The sequence below is a fragment of the Condylostylus longicornis genome, unplaced genomic scaffold (genome assembly GCF_029603195.1).
Source record: "Condylostylus longicornis isolate FDR11 unplaced genomic scaffold, ASM2960319v2 ptg000084l, whole genome shotgun sequence".
In the NCBI taxonomy this organism is placed as follows: Eukaryota; Metazoa; Arthropoda; class Insecta; order Diptera; family Dolichopodidae; genus Condylostylus; species Condylostylus longicornis.
The window spans coordinates 1,342,276-1,365,115 of record NW_026578052.1 but is presented as its reverse complement, the minus strand read 5'-3'; the positions used below and the strand labels follow the sequence as shown (position 1 = coordinate 1,365,115).

The following is a 22,840-nucleotide window of genomic DNA, read 5'->3' as shown; positions in this document are numbered from 1 at the left end:
ATCTTTATACACCTTTACTTATATTGCATACACATATTCATTCATATCCAATATGTGTGTATGTATAAGGAATAAACTATCCGCCAAAAGCTTCTTAAACACCACGTTTTTTAATCATATACCTACATATTAGAATTTTTTCTTTATTTTTACATAATTTGTTTATTTATATGCAAGGTAGATAAACCGTCATAATGCAATTATAAAAAAAAAAAAAATTAAAGAATATCAGCACAAAAAAAGAAAAATGAAAATATTTAATATTTTTAATAAATTCTATACTATAAGGTACGTGAAAAATCTTCATACGAAATATTTGAAAAAAAAAATATATATCCAAATTTTTAATATTATAAATTGCAGATTTGTAATTTTTAATATTATATATTGATGATTGATAATGCACGACTTGAAAGATCAGTTGGTCATCTCTAGCTCTACCCAAACGCCCAATGAAAACAACTCTCCGAGACCGATATTTCTGCTAAATCCGAACAACATTTTCGGGAAAATATCCCACAACGATATACCCTCAAACGAATGTCAACTTAAGCTGTCCCTTCTCTTATAAATCAAAGGTTCACCATCATTCCGAAGACGCGTTTCCCTTTTCTCACAGAACACGTAAGATCAATTAATTTAATTAATAAAAAAAATTGTGAGAATTATATTGACCAAAATAAAAATTTGGTTCTAAATTGAACACTTCCGTATATCAGTTAAAATTGAATATATGTATATAAAACATATATTATTAGATATAAATTAAATAACATCAATCATAATTCTTATTTATAAACGATTTTAAACATAACATTTAACAATATGAATATTAAAATATATTATAAACGAAAATTTTATTTTATAACAGCATTTGCTAATCTTATAAATTTAAGAAAAAATTAAAAGGAACTAATATTATGTATAAATAAATTCTAAAGATTTTTTTACTTACATTTTTACAAAAAAAAAGAAATACGTGCCTAGAAAACAAGTGCCTACGTATGCTACTCGCATTATTTTATAAGTTACGAAAGAATTAAAAATAGGAAACAAATTACAAATGAGTTTTACATTTTTACCTTTCCATCTTCTAAATCCTTGAAAATTCCATAACATTAAAATATTTAAATTATATTTTTACTGTTATACTTTTTACTGTTATATTTTTTTTTTTTAACAAAATTTTCTCTTTTAGTTCTTTTCAAAAAATAAATTCTTTTATTTTAATTTTAATCTTTTTTCTATATTTAATAAAAAATCTTTTCCGGTTTAATACTACTCTTCTTAAAGATCACTGAACTAAAAATTTATAAGTGCACAAAAAAACAAAAAAAAAAAAACAAAATTAATATTTAAAAATAATAAAAATTTTTTAATAATTTTTGTACAAAGATTTTCTTATTTTTTCCATATTTCATGAGGCCCCGACGTGCGACAAAACTTGAACTTCAACTGAAGATATTTTTAACCTTGAATCATTTTTCCTAGCCAATTAGCATTAATTATTATTATTGAATTTTATAGTTTATTTAATTTTATTATAAATTTTATATGTTTGTTTTTTATTTTGCTTTCTTTTCATAATATTTTTTCGCAAAGCGTTTGTTGTACCTTTAAAATATTTTTTTTTTTTTTTTTTAGTGTTGAAATTAAAGGTAATATGTACAACATTATATATAAAAATATTATAGTGTTCTGCTTTTAATATATTTTTGCATAAATGTGATAAATAATAATTTTATTTAATAATATGTTACAATTGATGTTCGAATTTGATTTATTAAAGAATTACAGATTATTTCTAATTAAATGTATATTTAATAATAAATGTATCGTGTGTCCAATGTGATGATTTGGTTAATATTGTAATATAGACTAATTGGTAGAGATTGAATTTTAAGGTATCGACATTTGGAAGCAAATAGTGTTGGCCTACTAAAAGTTGGAAGGAAGATGATAGTAATTTATCATTATAAATAAATCAAAGCGAAAAGCTTAGTTATGCTCTCTTATGAGGGTGATATTGCTATGAATCTGATTTTAATTAAAATTCTGTAAATTAAATTGAGGATTTAAATAGCAATATTTTAAAAAAAAAAAATTTTAATATGCTGCAGTCAACATTTGAATTTAAAATTGAATTTGAATTTGACTAAAATATTTGAGATTGGATATTAAGTTAATAGAGAACAAAAAAAAAATATAGGTAAAAAATTTAGTTAAAATATTTTAATAAAATAATTCTCTAATAAAATTCAATATTTCATATTTGATTTTATAATATTTTTAATTTATTTAATTGTGTTTAGTAAATATAAAAATTTTAATTTATAATAAAAAAAAAAAAAAACAAATTGCAAATCGTATTTTTATGACAAATAAAATTAACCAATTTCTAAGCTTTTTAAAAATAATTTTTCTGACCACAATTAATAAGCATTGAATTTTATACAACACTTAAGTGTTATTAAAAAATTAGTGTGTTATCGAAATTTTAAATACTTAAAACAGTGCCAATATGTTATGAAGATTATAATAAATTTCACTTTCACGCAGTAACACAATTAATGTGATAGTGTTCTAAAAAAGAAAAAAAAAAACAAAATGGATTCAAAATGCATATAAATTTATTGTAAATGTATTATGAAAATCAAATTTCTGAATAGTACACATATCAAAAAATTGATATTGAATACTTTGTTATAATAGTAATAATAAATGCATTTTTGATAATAAATTATCTTATATTTTTTTTTCAAAAAGATTAAAGTTATTATTAAAATTTATTTGTATTTAAGTGATAAAATAAAATTTCTATTTATTATTTAAATTTATATGTAATTTTGTTCAGTTAATATTAAAATTGAATTTAATTATTCAACATTTAATAAAAAATACTTTGAAATCAAATGATTTTCGAATAATTAATTGATATTTTAATTAAGAATATTTTGTAATACTATAAAACTTGAATATTTGATTACATTTTATTTTTACTGAGGTTTTTTAAATTGAATTCCAGAGAACAATATTGTTATTCAAGTAAGTATGATAGTAATATATAAAATAATTTGATTCTGAAATTTAATTTAAAATATTTAATAAATATTAATTTACATTAAATTTATATTTAAATAGATTTGTTAATTTATTTTGAATTAGATTTTAGTGTTTTTATATAATTAATTCTATTAATCTTTAATTGAAAAATAAAATAAAACATATTTAAGATGGAATAAATTATGAATAATAATAAATATTATAAAACATTTTATTAGTTAATAATTAATCATTAAGGCAAGTTAATATTAAATTTACAATTATGCTTGTTTGTTGCATATCAAAAATAATTTTATGTTTATTAGAATTATTCAAATATTATGTGGAATTATAATCAATATAATATTAACTAATATTTTATTTATTAAGATAGTTATTTAAAATATAATTTTCAATAATTAAAATTTCATTCTTATTTGAAATTTTAAAGTATATGACAAAACAGTGCTGTATGACGAAATTTTTTTCACATATATTTTATACAAGAAATATTTATTTAAAATTTTTATTAAATTTTTCATATTGAAAATTATTTTATGAGTAATTTAAAAAAAAAATACAATACAAAAACCTCAAACAATTAATAAAAAATTTTAATGTATTTATGTATGACAGTGCTTGTTAAATATTATTTTTATTAAAAAAAAAAACCAATATTATTTTTTTTTTAATTTTCCTATGAATCATTGTTTTAATATTATTCTGATTGGGTACACCCATATAACTGTTATATTAAATATATATTAAATTTTCATTTCATTTCAACAATCCTTATAGTTAAAATTTCAAACATCAAACGTAACATATTTTTTGGCGTATATATATAATTGTATATTTAAAAATACAATAAGTATATATATAGAATTAAAAATTAAATAAATTCCCAAAATATTTTAATTCATAAATTCACTAACACAAAATAAACATTTAAATACAAAATTATTTTCAAATTTTATATTAAAAATGTACAATAAAATATCCAAATAGGTACAATATAAAATTATAATAGTATAACAAATTTCTTTGACATCACATTTGAAAATTGTCCATTGCCATATATTTCAAATTAAAATAAATATAAATTGTTTTTAATATTATTGTACATTAAAAATATTTTTATTATTTATTATTATTATTTTTTTATTATTCTTGTTTCTGCTTATTAAATAAATACATTGATCTATCTGTATAACAGAATAATAAAAAAAAAAAAAACGATTAAAAGAAAATTATTTGTTCAACAATAATTTTCTTAAAATATTCTGAATAAAATCTAAACATACCAAGAAAAACGCGATTTTCGCTTGAAAAGCGAAAAAACACTGTGAAAAAATGCAAATACAAAATAATATATTTTGTAATTAAGAGAGAATAAAATAAAATTGGAATACAACGTAAAATAAAGAAAAAAATATTTATTTTTATATATATAAAGATATTTAAAGCTTTTTTACACCACCATTCATATGTAATAGAGCATACGTTTTCACTCCCTAATAAACGCTTAAAAAAATATATTTTTTTTACCACCCTGTAAAACTATACAAAAGAAAACATGCAAAGCAAAAAAAAAGAAAAATTTAAATACGTTAGAATGAAAATACGAACAAAAAATTAATAAATTAGATAATATGTATTAAAATATTAGTTGAACTTGTTAACTATAGGAATGTCTTTTTAATATAAATAAAATTTTTCCAAAAAAAAAAAACCAATTTGAAATTTCAATTGTTAAAGTCGCATGTTTTGACATCATTACATATGATTCTAAAATTTGACATTTTATCTTCAAACTAACCACAAACTCTTACAGAAAATTATGCAGGATATTATGCAGAAAATAGCAAAAAAAAAAAATACGTAGTTTATGGCTGAAAAATATGAAATAAGTCAAATGCGTTATCAACTTGTAAAATTGAATAGAGAGGTTCGTGCTACATAGTGTTCAGTTACAACAGTTTTTTTAACTTAGAATGAGCTAAAATTTTTTTTTTAAAAAAAAGATGAATAATTTTAAAATTTAATTTTTAAATGTATACAACATTAGTATTCTTCTGCTCAAATTGAATTCAGATATTTAAAAAAAATTTACAAACCGCTGACATAATTAAAAATTCATTATCTTTTTTTTTAAACTTGTAAAATAACTTTCTTCCTAATTTAAATTATGCACCCTTATTGTAAATCTCATTCGTACTACTGAAATTCAGAAATATTACGAATTTCATATTGTGAATTCCGAAGAAATAAAATTGTATTCAGAAATTCATAATAGAGTAATTATGAATTACACTTGTAATGAAAATAAATGTTAAAATTTTACAAATGAAATTTTTAAACGTAGATAGCCAGTATTCAAGAGTGGTCTGTTAATTTTTGTTTATTTGTTTTAAATACTTGTTTATTATCCAATCGCAAATTCCTTTCTCGATTTTCTCCTTCTTCTAAAACAACTACAGTAAAGGAAAACAAGTTCAAATTAATTATTAATTTTTTGTCAATTTAAATAAAATGTCTATTATTATTTTTAAATATCTACTATGAAATTTGAAAAATTTAAATGTTGGCACTTGATTGATCGATTTCGACACGCCAAAAAATAATGTAGCCATTGCAGATTCCTAATCTCACAAGTGAAATTTATAATTACTTAAAAGCCAACGTGCGTAAACTAGTTTGAAATTCATGGAATTCTACGAGTCAGATTTACAATAAGGGTGATGATATTTGTATTTTCGTTTTAAATATTTATTGGAATCGTTTGAAATATATATATATATATATATATATATATATGGAAATCGGCATTACAAATAAATGAAACAGTTTTAAATTTCTGTTATCATAATATTGGTTTACTACTAATTCTAAACAAAGAATTATTATAATTATCATAAAGAAATTGAAAATATTATTAATATTTATTTATTTATTGGTGTATCTTTAATAGTCAAAAATAAAATACTAAATAGTATTTTCAATATTTTATGAACTAATCAATTACAATATAATTTAAAATAATCTTACCTAATTTTCTACAACATACGTTATAAATCATTAATAACCACTATAATACTATTTACAAAAAAAAGAAAAAAATGCGAATAAGAAGAGTCAAATAATAATCGATTTGATTTATATATCCATAATAAATATTATCCACATAATATCTATAACTATAATAACTTTTATACAATTTAATAAACATTTAAAGCTCATTTAGTTTTCCAATTTTTTCACTAAGTGATTAAACAAATTTCTGATATAAATTCGTTAATTTCACTAAAACTATATTTATATAATATTTGTTTAACAAATATAATTGGAAGAAAATTTATAAAAATCATATTTATTTGTTACATTGTTATTTACTCCAAAATATTATAATTTTAATAGTTACAATTATGTAAGAAAATAATATTTGAATAATGCAATAAATACAAATAAAAAGAATTACACCGTGAGGAAAAAAAAAAAAAGAATTACAATAAACAAAGTAAATAAGTTTCTCAATCGTTTTATAATATAAATAAATAAAATTTGGAAAGCTTTCATTTATTTTCACCCTTTGTGTAAATATATTACCACTATAAATTACAATACAACAAATTATTAAGGCAATTGAACAGAATATTGTTATCATAAAGGTTCTGGTTGTTTTTTTATTATTATTATTATTATTTTGTGATTCTTTCTTTAATTTTAATGCGACCATTAAGTTAACATTAATTATTGTGATAAAGCGATAACATGTGTTGTGATAAGAATGCGTCTTTCCCTACTTAAAAAAAAATATGAAATAGCTTATTTATTTTATACTGGCCGTATTGTAAACTTATTTGAATTTCAAATAAATTCCAAATTACGTTCCAAAATCCGTAAAAACATGCTTAAAGTTTTCAAAGATTTTTTAAATATTTTTTTATTTTGAAATGCTGCAAAAATGTTTTAAATTTAAAAGGATTTACATATAGAAAAATGTGACATATACAAAATCTGGAAAAACAAAAATAGGGGGAATTATCGATAATTCAGATATGCAATGAAAGTTCTAAACTAAATTTTTAAAATTTTCTTGCATTGTGAACTTATAAATCTGCAAAAACTGAATATTTTACTTTCGTAGCTGAGCCGAAAAATTACAAACAAAAAAAAACGAATTTTTTTTTAACCAAAATTGTCGATTTTTTTTTTAGCAGAAATTTATCCAACATGATATTTCTGCACATTATGAATTTTTTAATCTATCGAACGTGGTTTTTATTAAGGCCTAAGTTATAGTTAAAGAAATATCAAAAATCCCCTAGTCAGTTCCTTCCCACTTATGATGCATGAAAAGAGTTTCAATATTAAAGGTAGCACTTTACGTGCTTGTCTGAATTAAAGAATATCATCTTGTTTTTCGCTGAGTATCTACTATGCGTAATAATTTAATACGTGCCTATATACAAAAAAAAATTAAATAGTTTATGATACGAAGTATTGAAGGAGTTCGGGAAGTACCATAAGGAAATCAGCTTTTTACAAATACTAATTAAATTTTAGTATTAAAATTTTCTAAATTTGATTTTTAAGTTTAAATATTTTGTACATACTAATTGTTTGTAGTATTTAATTTTTATATTTTGGTTTTTTTATCGAAAAAAGATATGATCAATTTTTGTGTTATCAAAAATGTTCATAGGTATTGAATAAAAAAAAAAAAAATTAACCATTATTAATTTTATCATTAAAATTTTCACTTTGTTTAAAATTATCAGCTGGAAGAACCTTCAACTTCTTTGAAATTTACAAAGAACAATGGATTGTTGATGCAAAAATCTTTTAAAATATTCCAATTTTTTTCTATAAAACAATTATATTAAAATTAAACAGTTTATTAAGGAATAATTTTGAATATGAAATGAAGTAAGCTATTAAATATACTTGAAATGATTAATTTAATAAGTTTTTAATATAAATTCAGTTAAATTTTAAATAAAATTTCAATATAAATGCCTTGATATTCCCAATATCAAGAGCAAATAAAAAATAATCTTCAATAATTAAATCTTGTAAGTAGTAATGTAGTATAGATAGTAACATATATATACGTATCTAATAAATTGGATGGGCATACCTAACTATACCTACTCACGTATCTATCTAATTGTAAAATAAATTTCGTTTTCCTGTGTATATCAAGTGTGTATAAAAATCTGGAGTTATCCAAGTATACCTATATATATATATTATTATTATTATTATGTACATATATATAGGGCCATGTATATCAAAATAAAAACATTAAGTGCATATCACCAGAAATTGCACTAAAATCTACCAGGTGTTTAGATTTTATAAATAGAATTTATAAGCGAAAATATTAAGTATACAATAAAAATATTGATTTTTTTGCCGGCTTTATTTTTCCTTTTTTTTTTGTTTTCATATTATGAAACATTCATATATATTTTATCTTATGGGTATTTAAAATAAAATATACTTATAGGACCTTTTTTTTGGAATTAAAGTTAAAAATTCTTTTCAATGAAGATGCCGTCTACACCCTAATTGTTCTTTCGTTTTGTTTTTTTTTATATAAGTACCTATAACATATAATCGATTAAATATGTGGAGTCGCAATTGAAAATCTTTATAGAGAAATTGAAAATTTTGAGTTTAAATTTTAATATATTTCAAGTTTTTTAATTAAAATTGCCAATTATATTTTAAATAAAGAAACACCATTGTTTTTGATACTTGATATTCTTTTCCGGAAGATTTTCTAAAAAAAAGAAAAAAATGGATGGTAGGTGGTAATTTATCTTACCAGTTTGAGTTTCATCGTCTGTTATTTCTTCAATATTCTCTTGAACGTTTTCCATTATAGAAATTTTATTAACTTAACTAATTTCCAATAATTTAATCATTTAAATTATTAATCGTTTTTATTTATAAAAGCATTATTTTAAAAAATAATTTCTTTTTATAATATTAACACTTTTTCAGTTATCACTAAAATTTTATAAATTTCTCGATTGTCAAATAAGATCAGCTGTTCTATTTTCTCCTTCATATTTTGTACTAAAATTGTTCTAAACTCGATTAATTCTCATTTTAATCAGTTTACATTCAGCAAATTACTTAGTGAATTTGATTTTTCATTGCTTGTCATGGGGATTTTAATAAAATTAAAATAAAAAACTCCAGATTTTAAGAATTACTAAAAAAATAAAAATTAAAATCACAAAAATTTAAAGAAATTTTATATTTTTCATTTGAAATTCAAGAACAAAAATTTGTATTGATTGTTTCATCATATTTGTATTGCCCTCAAAATTTTATAGGAAATTAGATTAGTTTGGATTGAGCAAATACATTTAGGTATGTAAAATAGTGAGTTCAACCTTATTACGGCGGCGCGGTAAATCTACTTTTTCAACAAAACAAAAGTTTTTCTTAATTCTCAGTAGTTCTCTGTAGTCAATTTATTATAAAAATGTAATTATTTGCATACTGCAGTACTATTCTTGCATTTTAAAATATGTATAAAAATCTTGATCGCCATTATGCAACGGAATATATTTTTACAAAAAAAGTATAAAAATTATCATTAATTAATTCTTTTTGAATTATTCTTAAGAAAATTTACTTTTAGTTCCCTAAACTTCTGTTGAAAAACTTTGTTGCATACAAATTTTTTTGATAAGTGTTATTGTAGATTCACCTTTAAAACATGTGTACTAAAAATTAATGCATGCGTATTTCATTTTAGGTAGAATAATAACAAAAATCATATGATTGCTTGTTGTCACGGCAACAATATTCTTACTTCAAAATTTGACATTACTTGATGAGGAGGAGAAATTATTTATATTTTATTATTTTCCTGGTTGATATTTTGGTTCCGCAAAAAATAAAACATTCTTTTCCGTATTTTAAGAAAATAGTACAATGGAAGTTCAAGTTCATCCATTAACAAATGATCCGACTGCGGCTTGGAAGGAACTTTCACGTACACAGAGAGTGATTAAAGGTAATGAAGGTTATATATTTAAAAAATAAAATACATTTGAATTCTAAGTTATGAAATATGAAAATAAATCATTGATAGCAATATTGAAATTGAGAATAAATTGAAAAGTGTTAATCCATTCTCGAAAAATTTATAGTAAATGTATATTCACATTCAATTGAATAATATGGTTAATGTGACAAATATTTAAAAACGATATTACCTAAGAGGGGCTTAAAAAGGTTAATGTTCTATAGCCATGTGTTTGTAATAAATGATTCATGTAACAAGAATCGTTCATCACTTTTTGTCAATAAACTTTTACTTTTATATTCAAAAATATTTTGCACATTACCATTTCTATTTCAGTCACAATGAAACCACCATCAACCACTTGCCCTTACAATAAACTTCGGATAGTATGTATGTCTGATACACATTCGCTTACACCTTATATTAAGGTAATAAACTACCTACATAGATATATACTTGAGAATAAATGTGCAAAATGCAATAATTTGTAATATAATTTTTAGTTTGATATACCTGATGGCGATATATTCATTCATGCAGGAGATTTTACAAAATGTGGAAGATTACAAGAAGTTACAGAATTTAATGAATGGATAGGTCGTTTACCTCATAAGTAAATTATATATTTACATACATACCTAGCTATATTTTACTGATTTTAATTTATTTAAAAAAAGGCACAAACTGGTGATAGCAGGAAATCATGAACTTAGTTTTGATAACAGTTTTACACATCCATTTCAAAATAAACAATCATTAGAACGGTATGTAAAACTTAAAAATTTGCAAGAAATTGTATATGCTTACATATGTCCAAGTGTGTATAATTTATATAACATTTTAGAACAAAAGGTGCTGGTCTTTCAATATTGGACGAAATACCTACATTGGGGAATGAAAAAAAGAATTTAGAGGAGGCAGTACAAACCCAAAATATTAAAGATTATCTTACAAATTGTTATTATATCGAAGATGAAATGATTGAAATAAATGGTATCAAAATATATGGTACACCATGGCAGCCAGAATTTTGTAAATGGGCTTTTAACGTTCCACGTGGAAGGCATTGTCTTGATATGTGGAATAAAATTCCAGCAGGAGTCGACATACTTATAACCCATACACCACCTGTTGGCCATGGTGATCTATGTTGCTCTGGAGTTAGAGCTGGTTGCGTTGAATTACTATCAACCGTACAACAAAGAGTAAGAAAATGCTACTTCATTTTTATAATTATTATTAGTGTTTTCATGAAACTAAAAAAATTTAAGGTTAAACCAAAGTATCATGTTTTTGGACATATACATGAAGGTTATGGTATAACATCAGATGGTAGAATTATCTTTGTAAATGCTTCAACTTGTGACATCAATTATTATCCAAATAATCCCCCAATTGTATTTGATATTGCTTTACCAAAAGGCTATGAAAAAAACTAAAAGAAGTGTTCATTGAAAATTTCGTTAATTTATAACTTCAAATTTTGCAGATTACAGCTCATTGTAAATAGAAAAGAAAATTTATAAAAAATGTGAAATATTTATAGAAAATAATTGTATTCAAATTTTTAAAATGCATGCGCTTATTAGTTAAGTGTCTCGTTAAATTTTAAAACGAGAAAATATTTAATAATTACCATAACAATATTTAATTAAATCCCTTATTTTTTGAAAATAAATTATTTATGCATATGTATTTTGTAAGTATTGTATTTTTTGATTGAATTTTTATGTAACTTTTTTTTTTTTAATTTTTTTTGGGAATTTATTGTTAGAACGATATAAAAAAAATATTGCAACCAAAATGATTTTATTTAATAATAAAAATATATATATTTAAAATTTTATAATTAGAAAAAAATATGAGCATGTATAATTATAATAGGATGATTTCATTAATTCGTATGATTCGAAAAATTAAACACTTTTTAAAATTATATGCATTTAAATAAACATGTATATCATAAAATATTAAAAAATTGATTGTGAAATATAGATTTCAAAAATAAATTGCCACAATTTAAATATTAAAAAGAATTTCTTAATATATATTATTATATCGTAGAAATCTAGTCAACTTCGAATTTGTGAAATCAAAATTTTTAATTACAATATAAGTTTAAATTAATAAAAAAAAACTTTTGATAGTAATATAAATATAAGTATGTTTTAATTCAATCAATTATTTGTCAATTTCAATCAACAATTGCGTAACTATTATAATATTATGGTGGTTTAGTATAAACTTTTATTTAATACAAGGTCGTTAAGCGTGTTAAGGAAGGTAGGTGTGGGTGATAACTGATAAGTAACACACGCTTTTAATTTCTTTGCTTATCTACAGAACGAACGATTTTAGAAATCAATTCCATCTTCAACACATGCAAAGTTACGATCTATGGCTTTTTCGATATTTAAAGAATTAACTTTTAACTCTTCTAAGAAACTCTCTATTACAAATAACTTGCCGCAGTTTTAAGGAATAACGAAAAAACTGCGATTTAAAACATGAGCATCCCTATAATTTTATTCAATAATTTTATTATATTAATTCCTTTTTGTAATTATAAATAAAAATAAATTTATTATATCCTTAAAAAATAATTATGGTTTTACGAAGCAAAATATTTATAACAATATTTTATAACTTAATTAAATGCTACTTGTTTTACCAAATTTTTGTAAAAGATTCATACATTTTTTTTTTTTATAAATTTTATAATACAATTTAATTAAATTTCATATAATATAACACATCATTTAAAATTTATAATTCTATGAATTTAATTTTATAATGGATAAATTTTTTTCTACTTAATTATAGAGATTTTATTTTGTAAAGAATGAAATTTATTATTAAAAATTGAAATAATTTATAAATTAATTTGGAGTTTCTTTATAAAATTTAAATTTAAAATCTTTGAATCACAATTATTAATATTAAAAATATTGAAAAATTTCTATATATTTTTCCACTCAGTTCTTGTATAGTTAAGAATTACACTTTAATATCATTAATAATTAAAATTCCCTTTTTTTTTTCATATTTATATTTACATATGATTACGTGAAAATTATCAAGGAATTCTGAATTTTATATTTTTTAAATACATTTTACAAAACAATATACACAATATAAGTAGGCATTTTAAACCTCAGTATCGTTTATAATGAATTTTCCTTTCATAATATATTTCTCAATTTTGATTTTTAATGGCATGAGTACATTCAAAATTATAAAATTAACATTTTTCTTTCTGCAGACAAATTTCTGCAACATTATACCATTAAAAAATATAAAATTCACACAATTTATTGTATATTAAAATTTTCTAATATAATTTTAATATACAATAAATTCATAATGTTCAATCATTTTTTAAAGATTGTTTTATTCTATTCCAAAACATTAATTTTAGTTCGTTATCCTTTTGGAAATTACCAGTTGTTGCCGGCCACTTAATATAAGTTCGTAAGTCCATTAAATGTTGCAATGCCCTTGGTCTAATATTATTTGGTATTTCTTCTAATAAAACTAATACTAGTGGATTACCTTGAGGATCAAATAACCTAAAAATAAAAATTAAATAAATAGTCTGAAATTATGTAAATTTTGATATAACAGTAATGAAATTATATATTTAAGAAACTATAGTAAAAAAAAAATATATCGGTAGGTATTTAAATAAAAATAATACAAACTTTAACAAAAATATAACAAATTCTATTTTCTTTTTATTATAAATTATTTTATTTACCTTTTTTGAGCAAATTGCATTTCAAATTTACACCAATTACTTTGTAAAAAACTATTTGATATAACTAATAATAAACTTCTTGATTTATCCATATGAAATATTATATTTTCCCAAATAGTTAAGCCCACCTAAAAATTTTCAATATAAAATTTAATTAATATTTTTTTAATTAATTTATAAAAATTGTGATTTTATACCTTAAATTCACGTTCATGTAAGCAAATTTTTAATTCTTTATCAGAATCCATATTTGGTATTAATTCTTCTAAAATCCATTCTCTATCATGATCCGAATAACTTACAAATACATCATATTTATAATTTTCATTATTATTTAATTCTGAATTATAATTTATATTTTTTCCATTTATAAAACCAAAATATTTTTTAATTTTATGTATTATTTTTTTAATTTTCTCTTTTTTAAAATAACCAATTGCAAAAATTGTTGATACGGCAACAAATACAACAACACCACATATTAAAATTTTTGCTGTTTCATTTAATTCTTCATAAGTTATATCTTTACTTTTGCAATGTGAAATATCATTTAATTTGAAATATTTTGTACCACTAAAACACCAATAATCTTCTTCATTATAATCTAATAATTGAAATGTATATTCATGTTCATAATTTACATCATTTGAATGAAAATTTTCAATAGATGTAGAATTTTTTAAATTTTCTAAACTTTCAATATATTGATTATAGTATTGTTCTATTAAAACTTGATTCATTAAATGATCCCAAGCACCAGATGGTACTTTTTTATATAAATAATTTACAAAATCTTCACCTTTATTATTACTATTTCCATTTTTGTCAGCATGATCAATAAGTGATCTTAGATAACATTTACAAACGAAATTATTTTTACCTAAAATAAAAATAAAAATTAATAATGTTAAATGATATTTTATATTTTATATAAAAAGATAAATCTTTAAATTTTAAATTCTTGTCCTATTAATACGGATACCTAAACTTAAATATTGTGTACTTTACAATCGATTCTAACTTAATGAGTAATTTGCAACGAAAATTAAAATTTTTGAACTTTTATGTATGGGTTTAAAATAGAGTTGCCAACATAGTTATAAGTACGAAATAAAAATTTCTCGAAACATTCCGTGAAAGCTTTGATTTCATGCACATATCATTCGATCTGATTTAAAAGTGATAAAATTTAAATCGTTTCATATTTTCAAAATAAAGATTAAAAATCAAGGTTGCCTCTTCGCAAAGATACTATTTTTTCGTAATTTTCTCAACATTGTAAAGGAATTAGTTTTGCACTCTAAATTGCTATACTAATATAATAATATTAGTCATAAGAATAAAATTTTAACAAATTCTTATCACAAAACTATACATGCATACCTACATACATACATATATAATAAAATATTTGGTCAGAAGTATAATATACATATGAAAAAACAAGTATGATAAGATGTACATATAATTGTTTACAGGTGTTAGAACAATTTGATGTGGGGTAAAAACACACAATTGTCAATCAATTAAATTATTTTGCTTTATATTTTAAAGTACTTATTTTTCAAACATTATTATTATTAATATTTAATACTAAGTGTTGTTGTTGTTATTAAATAAATATTTTAAAGAAATAGAAAAATGTATATGAATGTGTCTTATTATGAAAAATGTTATTCTGTACAATATAAGTATGAGCAGAAAGAGGTTAAATTAAATATAATTACTTACTTAATGCCATAAAATCCATTTTCTTAAAATCTTTATACATTTCCGGTGTAATCATATTAATATTATTTTCTTGTATATTTAATATTTTTAAAGCAGTATTATTTTTAAATATTTGATAATACCAATTTCCAATATGATTTGCACTTAAATCTAAATATCGTAATTTTCTTAAAGTTGAAAATGTTTCATTTGTTAATGAATTTATATTATTTACTGATAAATTTAAATATTCTAATTTTTTTAATTTTCCCAACCAAAAAATTTTTTTAATTGCTGAATCAGATAACCATAAAACTTTTAAACTATTCTCTAATCCTTGAAATGAATTATTATTTAAATTAATTGCAACATATGGATTACCAGATAAATCTAAAACTTCAATTGATTCTCTTGAAAATATTTGATTATCTAACATTTGAATTGATGATAAACATAAACCTAAATATTTTAAATTATTATTAAAATGATGAAATGCTTTTGTTTTTGGTGATATTCTTGTTCTTGAAAAATTAATATATTCTAATTTTGTTAAATTTTTAAATGTATTTTCATCTATTGACATACCACCAATTTCTAATAATTCAATATATGATTCAAATGATAAAAATTCATCATTATTATATAAATGTAAATTCATTGATGATAAATCTAAATTATTTAGATTTGGTAAAATTGAGAATGTATCATCTGTTATTCTTATTATATTATTTTTAGATAAATTTAATGTATGTAAATTAGTTAAATTTACAAACATATTTTTTACAATATATTGAATATTACAATTTGCAAGATTTAAATGTTCTAAATCAATCATTTTTGGAAATCGAGCCCATCCAATCATTGAGTAAATATTATCTAAAATGACAAAATAAAAAATAAATAATTAATTTGAAATTTTAAAATATAAGATTTATTAAAATTAAAAAAATTGTAATTCTTTTTTAGAATTGTTTTATATTTCCCTAACTATCCTAAGTAACCTAACTTGACTGATTAAAATCTTGCTCAGCAGCTAATTTTAATAATGTTTACAAGTTTATTAGAATCTTAAAACAATAAGAATTTGTCTTGTCCTAGAGTGTTTTAGGCAAGAATTTTTTAAGTTATATTTTTCTAATTGTATTTAAGAAAGCTTTATTTATAGCTATATTACAAAAAAGAAAAAAATAACTTGTGTAATTAAATTTAATACTGGAATATTGTATTCGAAAATTGTTTACTTAATTTTCATTTTTATATTTTCTTATCGAAATTCACTATAAATATTTTTAATATTAATTTTATCTATTATAATTTTTATAGTACATATACAATAGTCTGAAATTTAAATTTTTAGGTTAATTAAACTTGATATATATAATAAATGATAAAGTGAAATAATGAAATTAATATATTTATATGTATATACGTTATTCATAATTATAATAATTTATTATAGAAGTTATGACCTAGTTCCTGGCTTTTAGGTGTATATATACTTTAAAATCTTGTTACTAAATTAATTTACTAAATTAAACTTAGGTTATTATTATTAGAGTAATTTTTAATCTGAAGACGTACATGCTATGATGTAATTATAATAACATCCTAAAATACAATTTAATCTCTCATGAAATTGGGTTTGAATTTAGTTTGGCATCCTTTTGATTTAAAGAATTAAAAATTCGTTGTATTAAATTGTATGAAAATCCTAAAAGAAAAGAAATTTTCAATATTTAGCTACTTATACTTTTAAAACTCAAATTTACTTCAAAATATAAAAGTTATCTAAGCAATTTAGTATAATCCTTTTATTTTTATATAGGATTATTGAAATTGTCTCGACCTGGTTACAAAAAAGAAAAAAAAAGTAAAATGTACTACTATTATTCTTTGTAGAAAAATAAAAGAATAAGAATGATTGCTATACTGATTAATAGTGATTTCTAATGAATTAATGTATGAACATTTTGTATAATCAGTCATTAATATTAATTAGCAAGTATTTATATAAGACATACACATATGTATATATTTTAAATTTAAACGTGTATGTGTAAAAAGAGGGAAAGTAATTAAAGATTTTTCTTATCATAGTCACGAAATTCAAATTATTTTTTTTTTTATTATTATTCTTTATCAGTTAATACTAGTTACTAATTTGATACTGAAAATATATGCATACAAATAAAATTGAGTTAGTGAGTAAAATGACAAAGTAAATCATTTGAGTTTATATGGCAAGACTTGAATATGGGTGAATAATATAATAAATATATATTAATATAATAAGTATGATTAAGTATATAATTGCAATCAATAATGGAAAATTTTTAACCTGCACTTTGGATGACAATGTAAGTATATTCCAAGTTATTTTTATATAAGCTCTCTTTTATTGTAAAAATAATTTCTTTTAATTGGGATATAGTTTTGCACTACATAGTTTTTTTACGACTTTTTGAAGAAATGGTTCTTATAAATAGCAATTTATCATAATATAAGAGCAATCAGTTTACAGCAAAGCATTTTATATGAATATGTGTGGGAATGAAAATTTAATTTTTTATATTTACCATTGTGATTTTGCATTGCATTATAATTTACAAAGAAATTATTTCCATGTAAATCCAAATATTTTAATGTATATTTCATTAGGCTCAATGAAATATATGGTACTACTGTTAAATTATTTTCAGCTAATTTTAATGCTTTAACACCATCCAATCGATGTGAAAGATTTTTTAATGTTCGAAGAATTTCTTCCTCTTCACAGATACTCATATTTGATAAATCCAATTCTGATCCTAAAAAAAAAAATAAAAAAAAAAAATAAATAAATAAATTTAATTTACTATTCCAGATTTAAAAATATTTTAAAAATGTTTACACAAATACATAAAAGATAAAATTCAAAAGCTTTAAAACTATTATTAAAATTATGACATTTTTAAGTGGTGGGCTCTTAAATAAAAATGTATGATTAGTGTGCTCGATAAGAAATTTAAATCGAATTTAATTTGGTTAAAAATTATAGATAATCGATTATCTATAATTAAAAGTTGTGTATCATTCATAAAAAATTACTAATGATAATTTTTTATATAAGATGAGAGCGTGCCTTCGATTAATTGAAAAAGAAAAATATAATAAAAATCATAAACAGAAGTTCATGCATAATAGGTTTTTGATTAAAAGTAAAGTGTCTTTTAAATCGAAATTTTATTTTAAGTGAAAGTTTCTTTTTACATATATAATCATTGTGTAAAATGTAAATAATATAAAATGGCACCCATTTACCTTTTGCACCCCAAAGCAAAGATCTTTACAATTTTACGAAAGATTGATGGATTTAGTAAAGAAGCTATGAGAACCAATAAATGAAAACCACATAAAAGACTGAAATTTGCTTAAATATTAATTTTTTTGTTTTTTATATTCCTTTTATCTTGATTCAAAGTTTTATCTTTTAATTTCAGACTTTTCTTTTAAAATATTAAAATATTTTAACAAGGAATATTCAAAATTTTCCATATAAAAAATTTCAATTCTTATGAATCAAACGAATCAAACTTAACGAATACGTTGTGGTCTGCAAGTATTTTGCCTTCTCTAATATTTTCAACAAAGAGGGTTGTAAAAATAAATATATAAATAATCATTATCATTTTTATTAAAAATAAAAATTTTATCATATTATATCGTAACATTTATTGACATACGAGTATAAGATAATATTACTCAATTAAATTTTTTATTATTGTCTCTTGATATTTTAAATTTCATAAGAAATTCTTTCGGAAAAAAATAAACAGGTCTAAATTTATTTAATATTTTTATCTTGATTATGTGGCCATTTATTATTTTTACATTATATGCTATACCACGAAGTCAATGGTTTATAAAATAGGTTATTTCGTTAAAACAATTCAAAAAATGAATGTTTTTAGGGAACAAACTATTTCATTTACATTATAAAGTGATATTATAAAGAGATCACAATACGTTAAGTATATTCTTTTATTTCATACTTTTGGGAGATGAAATTGTACAAATAAGAATTCTAAAGTTACAAGGTAAGAACACATTACTACCGTCACCTTTCTACTGTTATTTGTAGATGTATTTTATGTAAATTTATTTAGAGATAGGAAAAAAATTCCTTCTAGAAAAAGAGGATGGTTGCGAGATTCTGTACTTGTGCAAAATATTCATTTTGCTGACATTTGTAAACACATATCTTTTTAGGAGAATATTCACCTTCGATGTTCTTGCTCATTTTATTCTGTCAAAAAGTTCATTAGACCTGGTTTTATTATGAGTTTATCAGAATGGTGAAATGTTTTCATAGTTCCGTCAAGTAAAATTATGTTTTATATTGGCATTTAATATTTTAATTAGAATGACTCTACTATAATATATTAATTGTTTTTATGTTTTTGCACTTTAACGTGATGTAAAATTTGCTAAAGTTTTTTTTATTCCAATTAATAAGAGATAAGTTAACAATCGATATGTCGATATAGATATCGATAATTTTTCTTTTGTTGATTTTTAATTATTATACATAAATAAATATTTTTTAATGCGTATATTTCGAAATTTAAAAACAAGTCAAATAATTATATGCGAGCATGTTAAATTAAGGTGTAAGACTTAATAACCGAAAATTACCGGAACATTTTAATCAAAATTAAATAAAAGAAGAAAAAAACAAAACGAAATTTATGAGGCGACGCCGTATTAATGATTAATCAAATTTGCTTTTTTTAATTATAGAAATTCAAAAAATTTTTCTCATATTATAAGATGACTGGAGCACAAAAAAAACATTATCATGGCGAAAACATGTTAACATGGCTGAGATTGTAAATAATATTTTGACACTTTTATTAAATATAAATTTTAAACAATAATCTAGTTACAATAAAATTAGATTATTTTAATTGATTTCTGTATTAAATTTTAATCTATTTTATTGTACATTATTTATTTGAAAAACGAAGAACGTTTTTTTTACCATAACAAAACAAATGGTTTCTTCCTTGATTTATATGCGTTTTATCTCGATGACTATGTATTTTTATGTCGCACAAAATTGAAACAATAATATTTTTTAAAAGAAAATTGAAATACATACATCTGGTAACTATTTTCCTAAATCAAGAGTAGGTTCAGCTTAATTTAGATTTGATTTAAAAAATCTTATATCTTTATCCATAATGTTACAAGATTAGAATCTTATACTTTTATTCATGAATTAGATATATTAACCAAATTTTGAATGAACATAGGTAAGACAAAGAGGAACTCAAATCAATGAGAAAATGTTATTCGAATTAATGATTTAAATTACCTTTTCGAGATTTGCACGGCAATAAAGTCGGAATAAGATATTGAGAAAATGTTATTAACGCCTTTTATAATAGGCTTAAATGCATTAAAAATTGACATAAACCACATTTTATAATTATTTTCAAATATAACACTTGATTATTTTATTGGTAACACCATGACAGTGTCTTAATCTGCAGGTATCGTCATTAAGAAATTAAGTAGGTAACATTATTTTTTTTTTTGATAACTTTAAGATTCAAAAAAAATTCTAATGACGTTTGTTGATAACATTATGATTTGGTTTTAAATATTTTATGTCACTTGAGAGCAAGATCGTTTCTTCTCCATTATTTTGTTTTTTGAAGTATTATTTAAAAGTGTGCGTATGATAAACACCTCGTTTATCAGTTGATATTTTTTGGACTATGAACTTGAATAAGGTGAAGATAAGGTTTTGTAAAAGTATATGTGCTTTGTAAGTTTTTACTGTGTATCATATATCAAGTTCTAGAGTTAAAGTGCATATATATATATATATATGATATATTTGTAACAATCTGTCTGCAAATGTTTTGCTCATTTATTTAGAAACTTTTGAAAAATTTAAAAATAAAAATTAATTGTAAAATACTACAGTAATTTGCGAAATATTTACAATAAAGAGAGGGTAAAGTAAACAATACTCGCACTTTTTTGATAAGTGTGCTAATTTCTAGAAATCTGAAATTTTAGCATTGCATAATTATGAAAATTTTCTTTTGTCAAAATGAAGTTTTTTTCTCACTATCATTCTTTCTTAAATTTTGACATCTCAAAGTGAGCTCAATTTCGATTTTGTGTATACCACTTTGCAACCACTAACTTGATCCAAGTTTTTATTTGTCATTTGATTAATCCTCGAAATAAAAAATTTTTATTTTGTTTCTAAAACCTGCATGTAAATATTTTGCTAAAAACAGTTTTTTTTTTCTAATCAATTATTTTATCATATCAATTGTTTTATAAATAAATAATGATAATCGAAATATTGGATTACCAAACATGTAATTAATATCAATTATACTTACTTATATTATTCAATGAGAATTATTACTGTCGATTTTGAAAGTTCTTTAGGTTCATTCATAATTGTACATAAAAGTTTATTTCGTTAATGAATTTGAAATACGCAATTTAAATATGTATTTGTTATGTGTTATTTTTTTATTATTGTTTTAGTGTTGTAACATAATTGTGTTTTAATAATAACATGTTTTATATGTAATATTAATGTTGTTTATGTGTACAAACCTGCATTAAGAAATGTTATCCAATTATAATCTTCTGGCTTAAAATTATCCATTAAACAATTTATATTTTCAGTGACAGATGATGTTTCATCAGTGCTATATGACGTTTTCTCTTGTAAATATCTTACACCTACATTATTTATATTTAATTTACTTTTTTTATTTATTAAATACTTTGGTATCCAACCATTTTCGCTATTATCATTATTATTATTCATTTTATTTTCTTTTTTATCATATATTTTAAATTTTTTATTAGGAATTAATTTTTTCTGATCAAAATCTATATTAAAATTTTGTAATAAATTTAATTGATTTTCTGAATTTTGATGTTCTAATTGATATTTATTATTATTATTAATGTAAACACTTTTACCTTCATTACAAAATATTTGTGTAACTATTGTAATAATTATTATTTGAACTAAAATTTTAATTGTTAAACAATTCATTTTTAATTGATTTTATTGAAAATTATTTTATATTAAAATTATAAAATTATATTATAATTTGTGTTATTTTCACTTTTATGCTACTTTCAAAGTTAAAGTTATGTAATTAATTAAAATTTTAAGTACACGTATAATGAACATATGTATTATATATTTTCGGAAAAATGCACAAAAAAATATTTATAAAATTTACGGGTTTGTC

The 22,840-nt window shown here is 21.1% G+C and overlaps 3 protein-coding genes across 7 annotated transcripts in view; 1 reads left to right on the top strand and 2 right to left on the bottom strand.

Moving 5' to 3' along the window:
* LOC129613562 (protein furry) overlaps window positions 1-9,022 on the bottom strand; it is a 54,820-nt gene extending 45,798 nt beyond the window's left edge. For 4 of the 5 annotated variants that reach the window (XM_055527679.1, XM_055527681.1, XM_055527682.1 and 1 more), the window contains exon 1: window positions 8,876-9,022. In XM_055527679.1, coding sequence (XP_055383654.1) covers window positions 8,876-8,930 — 55 coding nt within the window. In that variant the 5' untranslated portion in view covers window positions 8,931-9,022. Of the gene's footprint in view, window positions 1-1,082; window positions 1,597-8,875 lie in introns of those variants that run through there. The other variant, XM_055527680.1, reaches the window with a different exon arrangement.
* LOC129613563 (UPF0046 protein C25E10.12) lies at window positions 3,007-11,782 on the top strand. Its single transcript, XM_055527684.1, has 7 exons — window positions 3,007-3,045; window positions 9,989-10,081; window positions 10,430-10,521; window positions 10,597-10,706; window positions 10,771-10,857; window positions 10,938-11,298; window positions 11,365-11,782. Exons 2-7 carry the CDS (start codon window positions 10,000-10,002, stop codon window positions 11,530-11,532), a joined length of 900 nt encoding a protein of 299 aa, XP_055383659.1. The 5' UTR covers window positions 3,007-3,045; window positions 9,989-9,999; the 3' UTR covers window positions 11,533-11,782.
* Window positions 11,783-13,319: 1,537 nt separating this feature from the next.
* Window positions 13,320-22,404, bottom strand: LOC129613584 (toll-like receptor 2). The gene is made up of 8 exons (XM_055527714.1): window positions 22,188-22,404; window positions 18,137-18,367; window positions 16,318-16,436; window positions 16,142-16,154; window positions 15,582-16,055; window positions 14,048-14,730; window positions 13,851-13,978; window positions 13,320-13,662 (listed from the first exon to the last, which is right to left on the bottom strand). Exons 1-8 carry the CDS (start codon window positions 22,402-22,404, stop codon window positions 13,461-13,463), a joined length of 2,067 nt encoding a protein of 688 aa, XP_055383689.1. The 3' UTR covers window positions 13,320-13,460.
* Between the last annotated feature and the right edge of the window lie 436 nt (window positions 22,405-22,840).